Source organism: Notamacropus eugenii, chromosome 1 (genome assembly GCF_028372415.1).
Source record: "Notamacropus eugenii isolate mMacEug1 chromosome 1, mMacEug1.pri_v2, whole genome shotgun sequence".
Classification (NCBI taxonomy): domain Eukaryota; kingdom Metazoa; phylum Chordata; class Mammalia; order Diprotodontia; family Macropodidae; genus Notamacropus; species Notamacropus eugenii.
Genome location: NC_092872.1, coordinates 472,187,548 through 472,203,807, shown reverse-complemented (window position 1 = coordinate 472,203,807; position 16,260 = coordinate 472,187,548). Strand labels below are relative to the sequence as shown.

Sequence of the window (16,260 nt, the reverse complement as noted above, 5' to 3'; positions counted from 1 at the left end):
CCTGGTCTGTTAGCTACCACAAGCACTCTTTTCTGTCTTGGGACTATGAGATGGATCTGCTCTCCACTGTGGTAATAAGCTTCACTATGCTAGTGCTCGTCATCACCCTGGAAATGACAACCAGGACTGTGACCCTGATCCAAAAATGGACAAAGCGAAAAAGGCTTGCCTCAGTGCTAGCAAAAACACCCTTCTAATCTTCAGAATAGTTGTTTGACACTCCCCTCCTTACTATCTGTGGGCTGAAAACATCAGAAGTAGCCACTGCTGCTACTGATTCAGTCACTCCCAAGGTCTGCTCCTGGTTTGCTGGCCCCAAGGCTGTGCTGGAATTACATGCTTCACTGTGCTTCACTCTCATCCAGGATCAATAGATCTCTCCTGCTGATGCTCTTAGCTGTCATTGACTTCTGTGGGCTGAGATATCTGGAAGCCACCAATGTTGCAAATGAGTCAGTCACCCTGAGGTCAGCTTCAGGTTTTCTGGTGTTCAGTCTATGCTGGCATGACCTGAGCTGGACTGTGCTGTACTCTCACCCTGGTACAACAGACTTTTCCTACCTACCTTCCAACTTGTCTTGGGCAGGAAATTTGTTTCACTCCATCTTTTTGTGGGTTCTATTACTTTAGATTTTGGTTGAAATCATTTTTAAAGGTAATTGGAGGGAGTTATAGAAGAGCTCAGGCAAGTCTCTGCCTTTATTCTGCCATTTTGACTCCACCTCCAGTCATTAGTATTTATTGACCAACAAAACCCAGAAACAAGAGATAGAAAGAGAAATTTCATTCAAAATCCCTCTAAACAAAATAAAATTCTTGGGAGTAAACTTGACAAAAGTAACCTAGGAAACAATATGAACGGAATTAAAAGCATTTTCTGCACAAATAAAGTCAGATGTAAACAACTGAAAAATGATCAATTGCTAATGGGTAGGTTGAGGCAACATAAGATAAATGACAATTCTTCTTAAATTAATTTACTTATTCAGTGCTATGCCAATCAAACTGCCAGAAATTATTTGACAGAGCTAGAAAATATTAGGAACAAAATTTATCTGGAAGAACAAAATGTCAAGAATATCAAGAGAATTAATGAAAAATAAAATAAAATGGAAAGTAGCCTAGCAGTACCAGATCTCAAATTATACAGCAGTAATCATCAAAACCTTCTGGTACTGCCTAAGAAACACAATGCTTTATGAATGCAATCAGTCAGATACACAAGACACAGTAGTCAATGACCATAGTAACCTGGTGTTTGATAAACACCAAGACCCCAGATTTGGGGATAAAAACTCACTATCTGAAAAAAAAATCTGCTGCAAAAACTAGAAAAAAACAGGGCACAACATCTTTCACCATTTACCAAGATAAGATTAAAATGGGTCTATGATTTAGATGTAAAAGACCTAAAAGCAAATTAGAAGAACAAGGAATAACCTTCTAGTCAGAACTATTGGGAAGGGGAGAATCCATGACCAAACAAAAAATAGAAAGCATTATGAAATAAAATAAATAATTTAGATTGTATTTAATTAAAAACTTTTGCACAAACAAAACCAAAACCACCAAGATTTAAAGGAAAGAAGAAAGTTGAGAAAAAATCTTGAGAGCAAGTCTCTGATAAAGAACTCATTTTTCAAATATATACAGACCTGAGTCAAATTTGTAAGGATGGAGATCTTTCCCCAATTGATAAATGCTCAAAAGATATGAAAAGACAGTTTTCAGATGAAGAAATCAAAGGTATTTTAGGCATATGAAAAAGGCTCTAAGTAATTTTTTTATTAGAGAAGTGCAAATTAAAACAACTCTAAAGTACCTATCACATCTATCACATTGGACAGTATGACAAAAAATAAAATAATAAATATTGGAGAGTATGTAGGAAAATTGGGACATTGATGCATTGTTGGTGGAGATGTGAACTGTTTCAGCAATTCTTGAAAGCAGTTTGGCACTATATCCAAAAGGCAACCAAACTGTGCATACAGTTTGATCCAGCAATACAACTACTAGGTCTGTATCCCAAAGGGATCACAAGAAAGAGGAAAGGACCTACATGTGCAAATATGTTTTTAGTGGCTCCTTTTGTGGTGACAAAATATTGGAAATTGAGGGGATGCCCATCAATTGGAGAAAGGCTGAACAAGCTGTGGCATGTGAATGCAATGGGTTATTATTGTGTGATTAGAAATGACGAACAGTCAGATTTCAGAAAAAAAAGTGGAAAAACTTGTACAAATAGATGCAAAGTGAAATGAGAAAAACCTGTAAAACATTGTACACAGTATCAGCAGTATCGTGTAATGACCAACTATGCATGACTCAGTTCTTCTCAGTAACACAATGAACCAAAGGACTCAGGAGGGAAATGTAATCCACCTTCAGGTTAAAAGAAAAAACAACTGATAAAATCCAAATGCAGATTGAAGCATATTTTTTTCATTCACTTTATTCTCTTTCATGGTTTTTTATTTCCTTTTAATCTGTTATTTTTTCAAAGCTGTAGCTAATATGGAAGTATATTTTACACAGTATCCATGTATAAGCTAAATAAAATAGCCTACCAATTTAGGCAGAGGAGGAGGGGAGTGAGAGAGGAAAACTGAGAACTCAAAATTTGTAAAAAATGAATGCTAAAAATTGTTTTGACATGGTATTTAGAAAAACAACTAAAATAATATTAAATTTTTGTTTTTATTTTATTAAATATTTGCTTTTTTGTTTATTTATTTTGCAGATGTTGAGATATCCTCTATCAGGTGACAAACTGGACCAAGAGACAGCAACAGCTTTATTGTGGAGTTCCTACCCACTTCTTGTAAGAGAGCAAGAGCTGAAGAGAAATTTACAATATAAATTGGTAGATGAGTGGGTGGAGAGGGGATTTTAAATTGCAGAATGTTAGAAATCAGTGGACCTAGAAGCAAAGTACATCAATAGCTTCATTGCAAAAAAAGGGGGAACTTGAGCCCCAGAGAAGCAAAATTATTTCCCTCTGGGCAGTTGTTCAGTTTTAGAACGAAGATATGAAAACAAATTTTCCACTGAACTCTAATGTTTCCAGGGTTAACCCAGGGGCACATTGGATAGAGTACAGGGCCTGGCATCTACAAAACATGAGTTCAAATCTGTCCTAAGATACTTACTAATTATGTGACCCTGGACAAGGCACTTAAGTATGAATGCTTCATTTTCCTTCTTTGTGAAATGAGCTGGAGAAGGATAGGGTAAACCACTTCAGTATCTTTGCCAAGAGGATACCAAATGAGGTCATGAAAAAATTTGACATGATTGAACAAATGAGAAAGATCATAATGGTTCCATAAATACACCATATTAAATGAAACAATATTTTCGTGGGCAGTTAGCCTTAATAAGTGATGTTATAAATGGGTGATTGGCAAACAATTTACAGCAAGTTTTCAAATATTTATGCTGAGGATTGGCTAGAATGGATTTACAATGTCATCAAGAAAAGATGTTGTTTGGGCCAATCTTTTATAGGGTATAAAGTCAATGAAATAGTATATGTTTGAATGACAAAATGAAAGCTTTGAATGAATGACCAATCACTTTTCATTCATGATCCATTCAGAAAATCCCTAAAGACCTTACTCCTCTGGTAAAGAAGGAGTATCTTGGAGTTACAGAAGATCCTGTCAAAAAGAAAAGCCTCTTTCTGGACATGATGGGAGACTTGATGTTTGGCATTCCATCTATAATAGTGGCTCAATTTCATAGAGGTGAGTTCCAAAGGACACCAAATAGGAGGACAGAGATACAATCAGACTTAGTTCTCCCTTTTTTTAACCAATGATGCTAACTCATTCTACCCAAGGGCAGAATAGATAACTATATATAATTATATATATAACTATATATAAAACCATATATATAAAACTATATATATATATATATATATATATATATATATATAGCAATAGTTTGAGAGCAGGTGATGCTGGGGACAGCACCATGATTATACTTGGTACCTGGAGATCTAGAATGATCTGCCTTTATCAAGCAGAGATTTGATGACCTCTATTGAGGAGACCCATATGACACTGTACAAGATGACCTTGAATATCCTAGCTATCACTAAGATTCTATAATGAAGGAAGAAGAGCATAACTTACTGAATTACCTTACATATGAATAACAACTTTAGAGAAAGCAAATGCTGTGAAATATCCTTCTACATGCATCTGTTAGTAAATCTAGGTATTGTGCCCAAGACGTACAATCTCTCATTATTTAAAATATCTGAATGTCCCAGAGCAGAAGTTTTTTTTATTACTTTTTAAGAGTTCTGTAAGGAGTTCCATCAATGGTAAGAGACTTAAAATTCCAAATTATCCACCATTTTCTTAACTTTCAGCTTCAGGTGCACCTACCTACATGTACCAATTTCAGCATCGACCAAGTTTTTGGGGAAACCTGAAACCAATGACAGTGAAGGCAGACCATGGGGATGACCTTTTCATTGTCTTTGGAGCTCCATTTCTAATGGGTAATGAATCTTTGCTTATTACAAAAGCTTCATAAACAATATCACCAACTATTTATTTCTGGAAGTTAATTATTAACCCTTGGATAGCCCTTTTAACTTAACAAAGTATCTTCCTCTCCTTTATCTCTTTTGATAATCATAACAGCCTATGGTGTAGAAAGGATGTTATTTTAGTGTACTCAATTTACAGATGAGGAAACAGGCCCACACAGGCTAAGTGATTTGGTTAAGATTGGTGACAGAGCTAGAACTAGATCAATCTTCATTTAATTTCCATCCCATAACATAAAAACAAGTTTTCAAAACTGAGTAAGGATTCCTTTTTTACTTTAGGAAGTGATGCTAGGGTGCATTAACAGCAGTTTAATATTTAGGAAGGTCACAAAAGCTATACTAAGTTCTGGTTATATCATATCTGGAGGACCTGTGATAGTGACTGAAGGAAGAGTACCTAAATTGGAGAGGAACTTGGAGACCATGCTGCATAAACATAGATGAAGAACCGGGGGAGATTTAGCATGAAGCCAAGACTGCATGGTCATGATAGGTAGCTATCTTCAAGTATATGAAAAATTGCCATTTGCGATTAGATTTGGTCTTATTAGGTAAAACTAAGGCTCAGAAAAAGTTACATAAAGGTGGATTTTGACTTGATGTAAAGAAATATTTCGACTGTTCAAAATCATTCTTGTTCTTTCAATTAAGATCAGACTTCCCCACTACTCAGCTATTCAAGTCAAAGCTATATGACCATTGGTTAGGGGAGTTGGAAAGGTTATTCTTGTTCAGCATAAATTGTGCTAGTGGCTATCTGAGGCCCCTTCCAGTTCAGAGAGTCTAGAATTCTGAGTGCATTTTTTAAAAATACGTTGTTTTATATCGTTTTTTAAAAGTCATAATAGTTTCCCCCAATATTCCTGGCTGTTCCCCCCTTGGAAAACTATTCTATATAACAAATAGCATTTAAAAAAATAAAAAAGCAGAATAATTACCACAATACGTTGAAAAAGTCCAGAAGTATATACGATGTGCAGAACCTGTGGGCCTCCCTCCTCTACAGAAGAAAAGATTAGGAATTTCTTCTCATAGTTCTTCTTTCGAATTTTTCTTGAATTTTGTCATATTCACTTTTGATATTTTTAGAGTGGCTGTTCTTTCTATTTACATTGTTTTAGCCATTTTGTATATTGGGTTTTGTGAGACACTGCTAAATTAATGTAGATCTTAACTCATGTAGGTCTTTTCGTGCTTCTATGTATTAATCACATTTCAATTCTTATAACACAGTAGTATCCCATTACATTAATGTACCACATGTTGTTAGCCATTTCCTAATTGATGGTGATTTTTGTCATTTCCATTTCTTTAGTATCACTCAAATACACTTCTCTGAATGTTTTGGTGTATATAGTGACTTTATTCTTGTTGATGGTTTCCTTGGTGTATATTCTCTGTAATGGAGTCTTTTGGTCAAAGGGAATGGACACTTTAGTAATTTTATTTGTATAATGCCAGATTGTATTCTAGTTTTTTTTTTTTTAACCATTTCACAGATCCATGAACAATGTATAGTATGCCTATCATCCTTCATTCTCTAACATTGATTGTTGCATTCTTTGTTATCTTTACCAATTGCAGGGTATGAGATCTCAGGGTTGTTTTGATTTATGTCTCTCTTAATAGCTGTGACTTGGAGCATTCGCTCATGTAGCTATAAAAATTTTGCAGTTCTTCATCTGAAAAATGGTTGTTCGTATTCTTTGACCACTCATGTGTTGAGGAATGTACACACACATAGGTAAGCATGTATGTATGCATATATGCATGTATATATACACACATTCATACATATACATACACAACATATACATACATGCATATATATAATTTGGTTGTTATTTATATGTCTTTAATAATAAATGCTTAAAAGAGAAATTGAATAAAAATATTTTTTCTCCATTCAGTCATTTCCATTGTTTTTTAGACACATTAATTCTTTCAGTGCAGAAGCAATTCAGTTTCATATATAATCAAAACGATCAATTTTTTTTTTGGTAATTATTTCTGTTCACTGTTTGGTTAAGGATACATCTTATATCTATAGGTATGAAAGAGATAAATTGCTTATCTTATAATTTTTATTATATGAATTTTTTAATATTTAAGTTGTATATCCATGTAGAATGTATTGTGAAATATGGCATAATCTGAGTGATTTCTATAGGCAGAAAGCCATGAGTATTCCAGACAACTCTGCTCCAGGTCCTTGATTCCTTTTGATGATTGCCTTTCTTTAAAATACATTACTAATGAGATTCAGTTCAGTTGTTTCAGTCATGTCCAACTCTTTGTGATCCCATTTGGGATTTTCGTGGCAAAGATACTAGAGTGGTTTGCCACTTCCTTCTTCAGGTCATTTTATAGATGAGGCATTAGAGATGAGGAACTCTTGTTCCTTGCTATATCATTAATAAGTTATATTCTTATTGTATCGTTACTAAGTATCTGAGGCCAGATTTTAACTTAAGAAGACAAGTCTTCCTAACCAGAGACCCAGTGCTCTATCCAATGAACCACATAGCTGCTCTTGGTAATAATGTTAAGAGATCACATGATGCCACACCTTGGAAGAGTCTTTCAGCTTCAGAATCAGATAATTCATTGGTGTTTTGGAGGTTCATGCTATAGCCCTATGATTATACCTCTTTCTATCATGGAATTCAGGCCTCTTCATTTTTCTCATTTTTCTATTCAAGTTTTGCAGTTTCTACTTCCCTTCATTGGACTTCTTGAAAATTCAGACAGAAATTTGAGCCCATTTTTCCTTTTTCTTTGCTTTTCCATTGCTAGTAGAAGCAAGGATCTTCAGGTAGAATGTTAGTACTAAAGACACTCAGATTTTAGATGCAAACTTGGATTTTGGCATAATGAGAACCATGGACTTGGGGTTTGAGAACCTGCAGCCAAATCCCACCTTTGCTACTTATACTTGTATGATCTTGTACAGGTCACTTAAGTCTGGCCCTCAGCTTGCCAATCTGCAAACCAAAGGGGTTTAACTATATGGATCTTCCCACAACCTGTAAAATCTCATGATATTTATCAGATATTGTCATCATCTTCCAAAAAACTTGCTAGTATTTGCAATACTGTGACTGGGTATTAAATTCCTTTATCGTCTTTTGATAATCAGTAAATGGAAATAAATGGAAATCAAAACCTCTTTTAAGTTTCATGGATAAAATCAGAGCATTTCTTATGGTGGGCACTGGGTGAAGTAGAAAAAGTTTGTGAAGAGAAGAACTTCCTGAAGGAAGCATGGTGTGAAGGTAAAGTGATAGGGGACAATGAAGAATAATCGGTATTGATCCCTAACACCTAGTTGCATTCTGTCTTCTGCTCTTATTTTCTGAGAGTTCCTCAGAAGAGGAGAAGCAACTTAGAAAGATAATGATGAAATATTGGGCCAACTTTGCTCGGAATGGGTAAGACTAGTAACAGAGAAGAGGGAAACATTTTGTTCCCAAACTGTTACCAATATATTTTCTTTCTCCCTTCACCTACATTTCTGTTACATATTCCTCCACTCTTCCTATCCTAGAAATTCTCCTAGCTTAATGAAAGATTTTTGTAAAAGTCTGTTCATGTGTATATTTCCAAGTTTGCATGTGTATTGGAGTAGAAAATTCATGAGAACTAATTTACACATCAAATAAGTTTGACATGTACAAACTTCTATATACACCATTCCATACTTCAGAAAGAGGCAACTTATCATATTTCTTTTTTGGGGTCAAATTTGTTCATTACAATTTTGAGGCATTCTTATTGTCATCATTGTATATATGGTTTTCCTGGTTCTGTTAAGTTTATATCAATTCAAATTAGTCTTCCCATGCTTCTACATATTCATATTTCTTATATCTTCTAATGCAATGATCTTCCATCATATATAACTCATGTAGCCAGACCCCAATTCATGACTGTCTACTTTATTTCTACTTTTTTACTTCTACAAAAAGTTTACTCTAAATATTTTCATGTATACAGGTGCTTTTATAATTTATCGTTGACTTCTTTGGAGTATATACTTGGCAATGAGCTATCTGGGTCAAAGGGTATGGACATTTTTGAAACAGATTACAAGGTGTTAACACTCTTTTCACACATTAATATTTTGTTAACTCTGCTTAGATTTTTATTTGTATTAACTGAGCTTCAAGTTGAGAGAGGAAACAATTTTCCCTCACATACCTTTTCCACTGTCAAACATGGAATATGTCTCCAAGTAATTTATGGATTTATGTTCTTCAGTTTATCAAATACTCAGGTATTGTGTGTTGTCTAGAATTCTATTCAACTGATTTGAATCTATTCTATTAATGAATTTTTTGTTTTATGACCACTACAAATATTTCATAATACGAGCATTTGAAGTTCAATTGACAAAGTATAAACAATAATGCCCCAATCCTAGGGAATTTGGCTTTGTGTGACTAATGAGTGAGTTCTTCACCTCATACCTCTTTTTAAAAACCATGACCATCATCTTTTAAATGATTAACAGATTTAAAAAAATTTTGTTACATTTTCAGAGACCCCAATGGTGAAGGTTTGCTAAAGTGGCCTGTATACGATCAGAATGAAGAGTATCTTCAAATCAACATCACCATAAAGACAGGCAAGAAGCTCAAGGAGAAGGAATTGAAATTTTGGACTAAGATCTTGGCAGAGAAGCCAGTTGGAGTGAAAAGAGACATTACAGAGTTATAATTTGAAAATTTATTTCTTTTGAAAGAAAACTCCATGAAACTTGATGTGAATAACTTTCAGACTTGAAATGGGTGTCTGGTTGTCTGGCGATGGGAGAACTTTTCAACATGGAGGTAGAAGGGATAAAAAGAACCAGCTAAATCTCAACACATTGTGCAATTATTGGGAGTTAAGGACTCCATAGCTCTTACAAAAGGGGACATTATATTGTTTTGCAGAATGCTTGACAGAATCAGTTTTCCTTGGAAATGGTTGACCTAGGATTGTATTAAATGAAATCAACTTTATTTTTGATTCTTGCTGCCTGTTCCAGGATTTTAGTCTCATCCAAGGAAATAAATAAATCCACATTTAAAATAAGATTTAGTTCCTATATGCATTCTAATTAGTACCTCTCTCTACTACTTTCTTTTCAAGGATAAAGTTGAATTTGAGACTTTCAAAGATACAACAAACAGTATTTTTATCATACCATGTAATGCAGTTTAGTCGAGATATGCAAATTCTCATGTGCTTACAATCCACTTTAAGTCCCTTGAGGGTATATGAATAACTCTTTGTCTATGATGCATTATCTTATTCTTTCTTTCTCTGTATTATCTTTCTATCCTATCCCCCAAACCCTCTACCCATAGAGACAGGCCCCTCATACTGCATACCATTAAGTCTTTAAATCAGTATATCATACTGATGCTTAACTTTCTTCCTTTCTTCTTCTTTCTTTCTTCTCTTTCATATTACTCTTCCTCTAATCCATCCTATTTCTCTACTTCACTTTTTCTTTCTATAACTTTTTTCTATCTATTTCCTATTTTTCTTTAATCATTCAATAAAGATTTATTAGACACCTGTCAAGATGTATTTTGGATGCTATGCAGCTGGGGCTATTTATGGAGATCTAGGTTCACAGATTGGGGAGGGCGGTTGTACAGCTGAAACAGAGAACGACCTTGAAAATGAGCTCAAAAGTCAAGTAAGTGACAGGGGAAATGAAAAAATGGGTAAAAATCAGACTACAGAGTCTTACTTTGGAGACAGGGAAGAAGAAAACATGAAAAGAGCAGCAGACACCAAAGTCAAACTCCTACATCCAAATAAATCCTCCAAGAAAAATATGAATTGGTCTCAGGACATAGAAGAGATGAAAGAGGATAGTTAAAATCAAGTAAGAGAAGTAGAGCCCGGATATGCAAGGGAAATGACAGTGATGTAAGAAAAGCATAAAACGTGAGTGAACTGCTTGCTAAAGGGGACCCAAAAATGCTGAAGAAAGAACACCTTAAAAAATAGACAAATCCAAATGGCCAAAGAAATCCAAAAAGCCAGTGAGGAGAAGGGCTTAGAAGCAGAATTGACCAGATTGGAAAAGGAGGTCCAAAAGTTCAGTGAAGGAAATAATTCCTTAAGGAATAAAATGGAGCAGACAGAAGCTAATGACTTTATGAAAACTCAAGAAAGTATAAAACAAAACCAAAGTAGCGAAAACATATAAGACAATGTGAAATATTTCATGGGAAAAAAGCAACTGACTTGGTAAAGAGATACAGGAGAAAAAATTTAAAAATTATTGGACTACCTGAAAGACGTGATTAAACAATAACCTAGACATCATCTTTCAAAAAATTGTCAAGGAAAACTGCCCTGATATTCTAGAAATAAAGGGTAAAACAGACATTGAAAGAATCCACCAATCACCTCCTGAAAGAGATCCTAAAATGAAAACTCCTAGGAATATTATAGCCAAATTCTAGAGATCCCAAGTCAAGGAGAAAATATAGGAAGCAGCCAGTATTGTGGAAACACAATCAGGATAACACAAGATCTAGCAGTTTCTACAATGAGGGAAGAAAGGGCTTGGAATATAGTATTCCAGAAATCAAAGAAGCTAGGATTAAAACCATGAATTGAGGTGCAGAGCCAAGGTGGTGGAGTAGAAGGACAGACCTGTAGGAGCTCTCCCCAGTTGCCCATAAAATACCTGTAAAAATGACTCTACACAAATTCTAGAGCACCAGAAGCAACAAAACGACAGAGTGAAAGAGATTTCCAGCCCAAGACAACCTGGAAGGCTGGAAGGAAAGGTCTATCACACCAGGTTCCTGGCAGAGTGCAGCCCGCAGAGCACAGTTCAGCCTTGGGGGCATAGCACCAGTAGGAACAGGACTGGAGCAGGGCTCAGGGGGGCAAAATCCCCAGCGGCACCTCTGGATCCCAGATTGCTCAACCCACAAACGCCAAAGAAAGCTTCAAAGGCCAGTGAGAAAGCTCTCTGACCTGGGTAAGAAGGGAACGTGATCTAGTCCTTCCAGGAGCAGTAGCCCAGGCTTCCATTTTTGGAATCCTCTGCCTAAAGACCCTGGGGGAATTGAGCAACTGCTCTGATTCTCAGCCCTAAGTGGTGGCCCTAGAGTGAGGAGAAGCACTGGCGATGGAGCTGGTAGAGGCTGTAAGGAGGGAATCCTACTGGCAGATATTGGGCACAATAGAGTGCTTCTGGTTGCTCACAGACAAGAACATAGGCCAGGAGAGGAGTAAACTCCTCTCCCTTGACTGTGCCACCTTGGAGGAACTGAGAACTTACAGGTCCCCAGAGTAAACCCTCCTCTTGACAAAGGACTTGAAAGTCAAGTCCTGGGGAAATGTCCCAGAAAAGAAAAAATAAAAAGAAAGAAAAAATAAGACTATAGAAGGTTACTTTCTTAGTGAACAGGTATTTTCTTCCATCATTTTGGATGAAGAAGAACAAGGCATACCATTAGAGGAAGAATTAAAAGTCAAGTCTTCTTCATCCAAAACCTCCAAAAAAATGCAATCGTCTCAGGGCGTGGAGGAGCTCAAAAAGAATTCTGAAAATCAAGTAAGAGAGATGGAAGAAAAAATGGGAAGAGAAATGAGGGTGATGCAAGAAAATCATGAAAAGTGAGTCAGTGGCCTGCTAAAGGAAACCCAAAAAGAAATGCTGAAGAAAATAACACCTTTAAAAAAGACTAATTCAACTGGGGAAAAGAGTGCCAAAAAAGCCAATGTGGAGAAGAATGTTTTAAAAAGCAAAATTAGCCCAACAGGAAAGGAGGTTCAAAATCTCACTAAAGAAAATAGTTCTTTAAAAATTAGAATGGAGCACATGGAAGCTAATGACTTTATGAGAAACCAAGAAATAACAAAACAAAACCAAAAGAATGAAAATATAGAAAACAATGTGAAATACCTCACTGGAAAAAAAAAAAAAAACTGACCAGGAAAACAGTTGCAGGAGAGACAATTTAGAAATTATGAGTCCACCTGAAAGCCATGATCAATAAAAGATCTTAGACATCATCATTTATGAAATTATCAAGGAAAACTTCCCTGATATTTGAGAACCAGGAGGTAAAATAAATATTGAAAGAATTCACTGATCACCTCCTGAAAGAGAACCCAAAAAGAAAACTCCTAGGAATATTGCAGCCAAATTCCAGAGTCTCTAGATCAAGGGGAAATTATAGCAAGGAGCCAGAAAGAAGCAATTCGAGTATTATGAAAATATCATCGGGATAACACAAAATCTAGCTACTTGCACAAAGTGTTTGGAATATGATAACCCAGAAGTCAAAGGAACTAGGATTAAAACCAAGAGTAATCCACAAGGAAAATTATATATACTATTAAAACTATAATACTTCAGGGGAAAAATAGTCATTCCAGAAAATAGAGGACTTTCAAGCATTCTTTATGAAAAGACCAGAGCTGAATAAAAAAAATTTGACTTCCAAACACAAGAATCAAGAAATGCATGAAAAGGTGAAGAAGAAAGAGAAATCATAAGGGACTTACTAAAGTTGAACTGTTTACATTATTACATGGAAAAATATGTGCAACTCTTGAAACTTTTCTAAGTATTTGGGTAGTTGGAGGGATTATATACACACTAACACAGACAGGTAGAGAGAGATAGAGAGAGAGAGAGAGAGAGAGAGAGAGAGAGAGAGAGAGAGAGAGAGAGAGAGAGAAGGAGAGAGAGCACATTCAGAGTGGGTTGAAAAGGAAGTGTTGATATCTAAAAAATTAAAATTAATGGCTGAGAGGAATATATTGAGAGGAGAAAGGGAGAAAGGAAATGAGGCAAATTATCTCTCATGAAACAGGCAAGGGAAAGCTTTTTCAATGGAGGAGAAAAGGGGGAGGTGAGAGGGGAAAATGTGAAGCTTACTCTCATCACATTTGACTTAAGGAGGGAATAACATATACCTTCAATTGGGTATGAAAATCTATCTTACAGTATAGGAAAGTAGGGGAGAAGGGAATAAGTGGAGTGGGGGATGATAGAATGGAGGACAAGTGGAAGGAGTGAGCAATTATAAGTAAATACATTTGGGGAGGAGCAAGATCAAAAGACAGTAGAATAAATAGGGGGCAGGATAGAATGGAGGGAATTATAGCCTTACACAGAATGAGTATTATGAAAACCTTTTGCAAAGCTACACATATATAGCCTATATTTAATTGCATGCTTTCTCAGTGGGGATGGGTGGAGAGAGAGGAAGGGAAAGAAGTTGGAATTCAAAGTTTTAGGAATAAATGTTGAGAATTGTTTTTGCATGCAACTGGGTAATAAGAACTACGTGTAATGGAGTACAGAAATCTATCTTTCCCTACAAGAAAAAAAAAGAAGATGGAGACAAGGAAAGGGGGTGTGTGTGATAGAAGGGAGGACAGATTGGGGTAAGAAGCATTCAGAATGCACTGTGTTTTTGGGTGGGGAATGGGGAGAGATTGGGAGAAAATTTGGAACTCAAAATTTGTGGAAATGAATTTTGAAAACTAAAAAAAGTAGATAAACATTAAAAAACCAAGAATCACCTATCCAGAAAAACTGACTATAGTACTTCATGGGAGGAAATGGTCATTCAATAAAATAGAGGGCTTTCAAGCATTCTTGGTGAAAAGATCAGAGCTGAATAGAGAATTTGTTTTTCAGATACAGGAATCAAGAGAAGAATGAAAAGGTAAACAGGAAAGAAAAATCATAAGGGACTTACTAAAGTTGAACTATTTACATTACTACATGAGAAGATAATATTTGTGACTCCTGAGACTTTTCTCAGTGTTAGGGTATTTGAAGGAATTATATACATGTAGACAAAGGACACAGGGTGAGTTGAATATGAAGGGATGATATCTGCAACAAAAAACAAAATTAATGGGTGAAAGATTAATATATTGGGAGAAATAAAATGGGATAAATTACCTCTCATAAAAGAGGCACTAAAAAGCTTTTTCACTGGAAGGAAAGAGGGGGAATCTGAGAGGGAAAGAGTGAATCTTATTCTCATCATATTCGACTTCTGAGGGAATAACATGCACACTTAATTTGGTATGAAAATCTATCTTCCACTACAGAGAAGTAGGGGGAAAGGGCATAAGCGGTCTTGGGAGGATGATAGAAGAGAAGACAAATGGGAGAAGAGGGTAATGAGAAGTAAACACATTTGAGGAGGGACAGGGTCAAAAAAAAATCTCTTAACATTTATCTCATTCTCTTCATTCCCATGGCCATCAGTCTAGTTCATCTATTCATCACCTCTCTTTCAAATGCTTCACCATAAGGAACAAATAGGTTTTACCAAGGGTAGTGACATTAAAGAACTCTTACCATCTACTGTCTTATTATTTGACTCACAAAGCCTTTCTGTCTTACTTTCAACTGAAGCCTGTTGTATTTATTTTGCCTCCATTAAAATGTGAACTCCTTAAAGTAGTGACTATCTTGCTCATGTACAAGAATCCCCAGTGTTTAGCACAGTGCTTTGTAGAGAGTAAGCTTTTACTTTCTTTCATGCATTCATTACTACACTTCTAGCTTCAGTTCTCTCTCCTATACTAGGCATCTTTCTTAATTATCAAAAATAATCCTAAAAAAGAGGCAAGTTTTACTACTCAATAACCTTTCACTGACTCAATATTGTTTGTAGGATAAAGTACAAACTCTTCATCTTGATGTTTAAAGTTCTTTGCATTCTGACCCTAAGCTTGCTTTTATATGATTATTTCATATCACTACACTTTAAAGAATTTACCTTCCAGACAAATCAGTCTTATTGCAATTTCCTTAATTTATCATTCTAGCTCCCACTTCTGTGCATTTTCACAGTTAATCTTTCATGCCATAAAGGAATTTATTCTTCACTTTTGCTTTTTAATATCCATACCTCCCTTCAAAGTTCAGGTCAAATACTTCCTCCTCCTAGTGTAGTGTCCCTGCTCAAATTGTTAGGTTTATAATTAGGTTTACATGATGTATTGCAGAGGTAGACTTTTTAAAAATCTATTTCTTGTTAATTTCACTAAATTCCCAGTTACATGTAAAATTTTTTAACTTTTTTTAATTTTTTAGTTCCAAATTCTCTTCTTCCCTCCTGCCATTTTCTCTTCCTTGAGAAGACAAGCAATCATATATCAATTGTACATGTGAAGTAATTCAAAACATATTTCCATATTAGTCAAGTTGCAAAAACAAAAACTTACATACAAAAAATCCCCAAGAAAATTAAAGTTAAAAGTATGTTTTAATCTGCATTTAGTTTGTTTCCTCATTGCCTATTTCATTGCTTTAATTTCTTTGTCTTCTTTTATTGCTATACCTATTATTTCTAATAAAGTATCAAATAATTCTGTTGATAATAGAAATCCTTGCTTCACCCCTCATCTTTCTGGGAAGACTTCAAGTTTGTTCATGCTACTACGATAGCACCTACATCCCATGGCTGTTTTGAGAATCTAATGAGATAATATTTGCAAAGGGCTTAGCATAATACCTGGTACACAGCTGGTGCTATGTAAATGATAGACATTGATATTATTATTGTGATGGTGATGATGATGATGACATCTCTGTGGCCCTCTAGAAGGGCCAGACTGCCCACTACTTTACTCATTTGGAATGGAATAGAAAGCCTTGAAATGGATATAGACTGATATCCTTTTCTTGGAGC

General features: G+C 35.5%; 1 protein-coding gene across 1 annotated transcript in view; it reads left to right on the top strand.

Moving 5' to 3' along the window:
• LOC140519348 (liver carboxylesterase 1-like) overlaps window positions 1-9,651 on the top strand; it is a 63,640-nt gene extending 53,989 nt beyond the window's left edge. Inside the window, 5 exon segments of the mRNA XM_072632253.1 lie at window positions 2,744-2,824; window positions 3,602-3,749; window positions 4,385-4,516; window positions 6,200-6,314; window positions 9,112-9,651. Coding sequence (XP_072488354.1) covers window positions 2,744-2,824; window positions 3,602-3,749; window positions 4,385-4,516; window positions 6,200-6,314; window positions 9,112-9,289 — 654 coding nt within the window. The 3' untranslated portion in view covers window positions 9,290-9,651.
• Window positions 9,652-16,260: the final 6,609 nt, after the last annotated feature.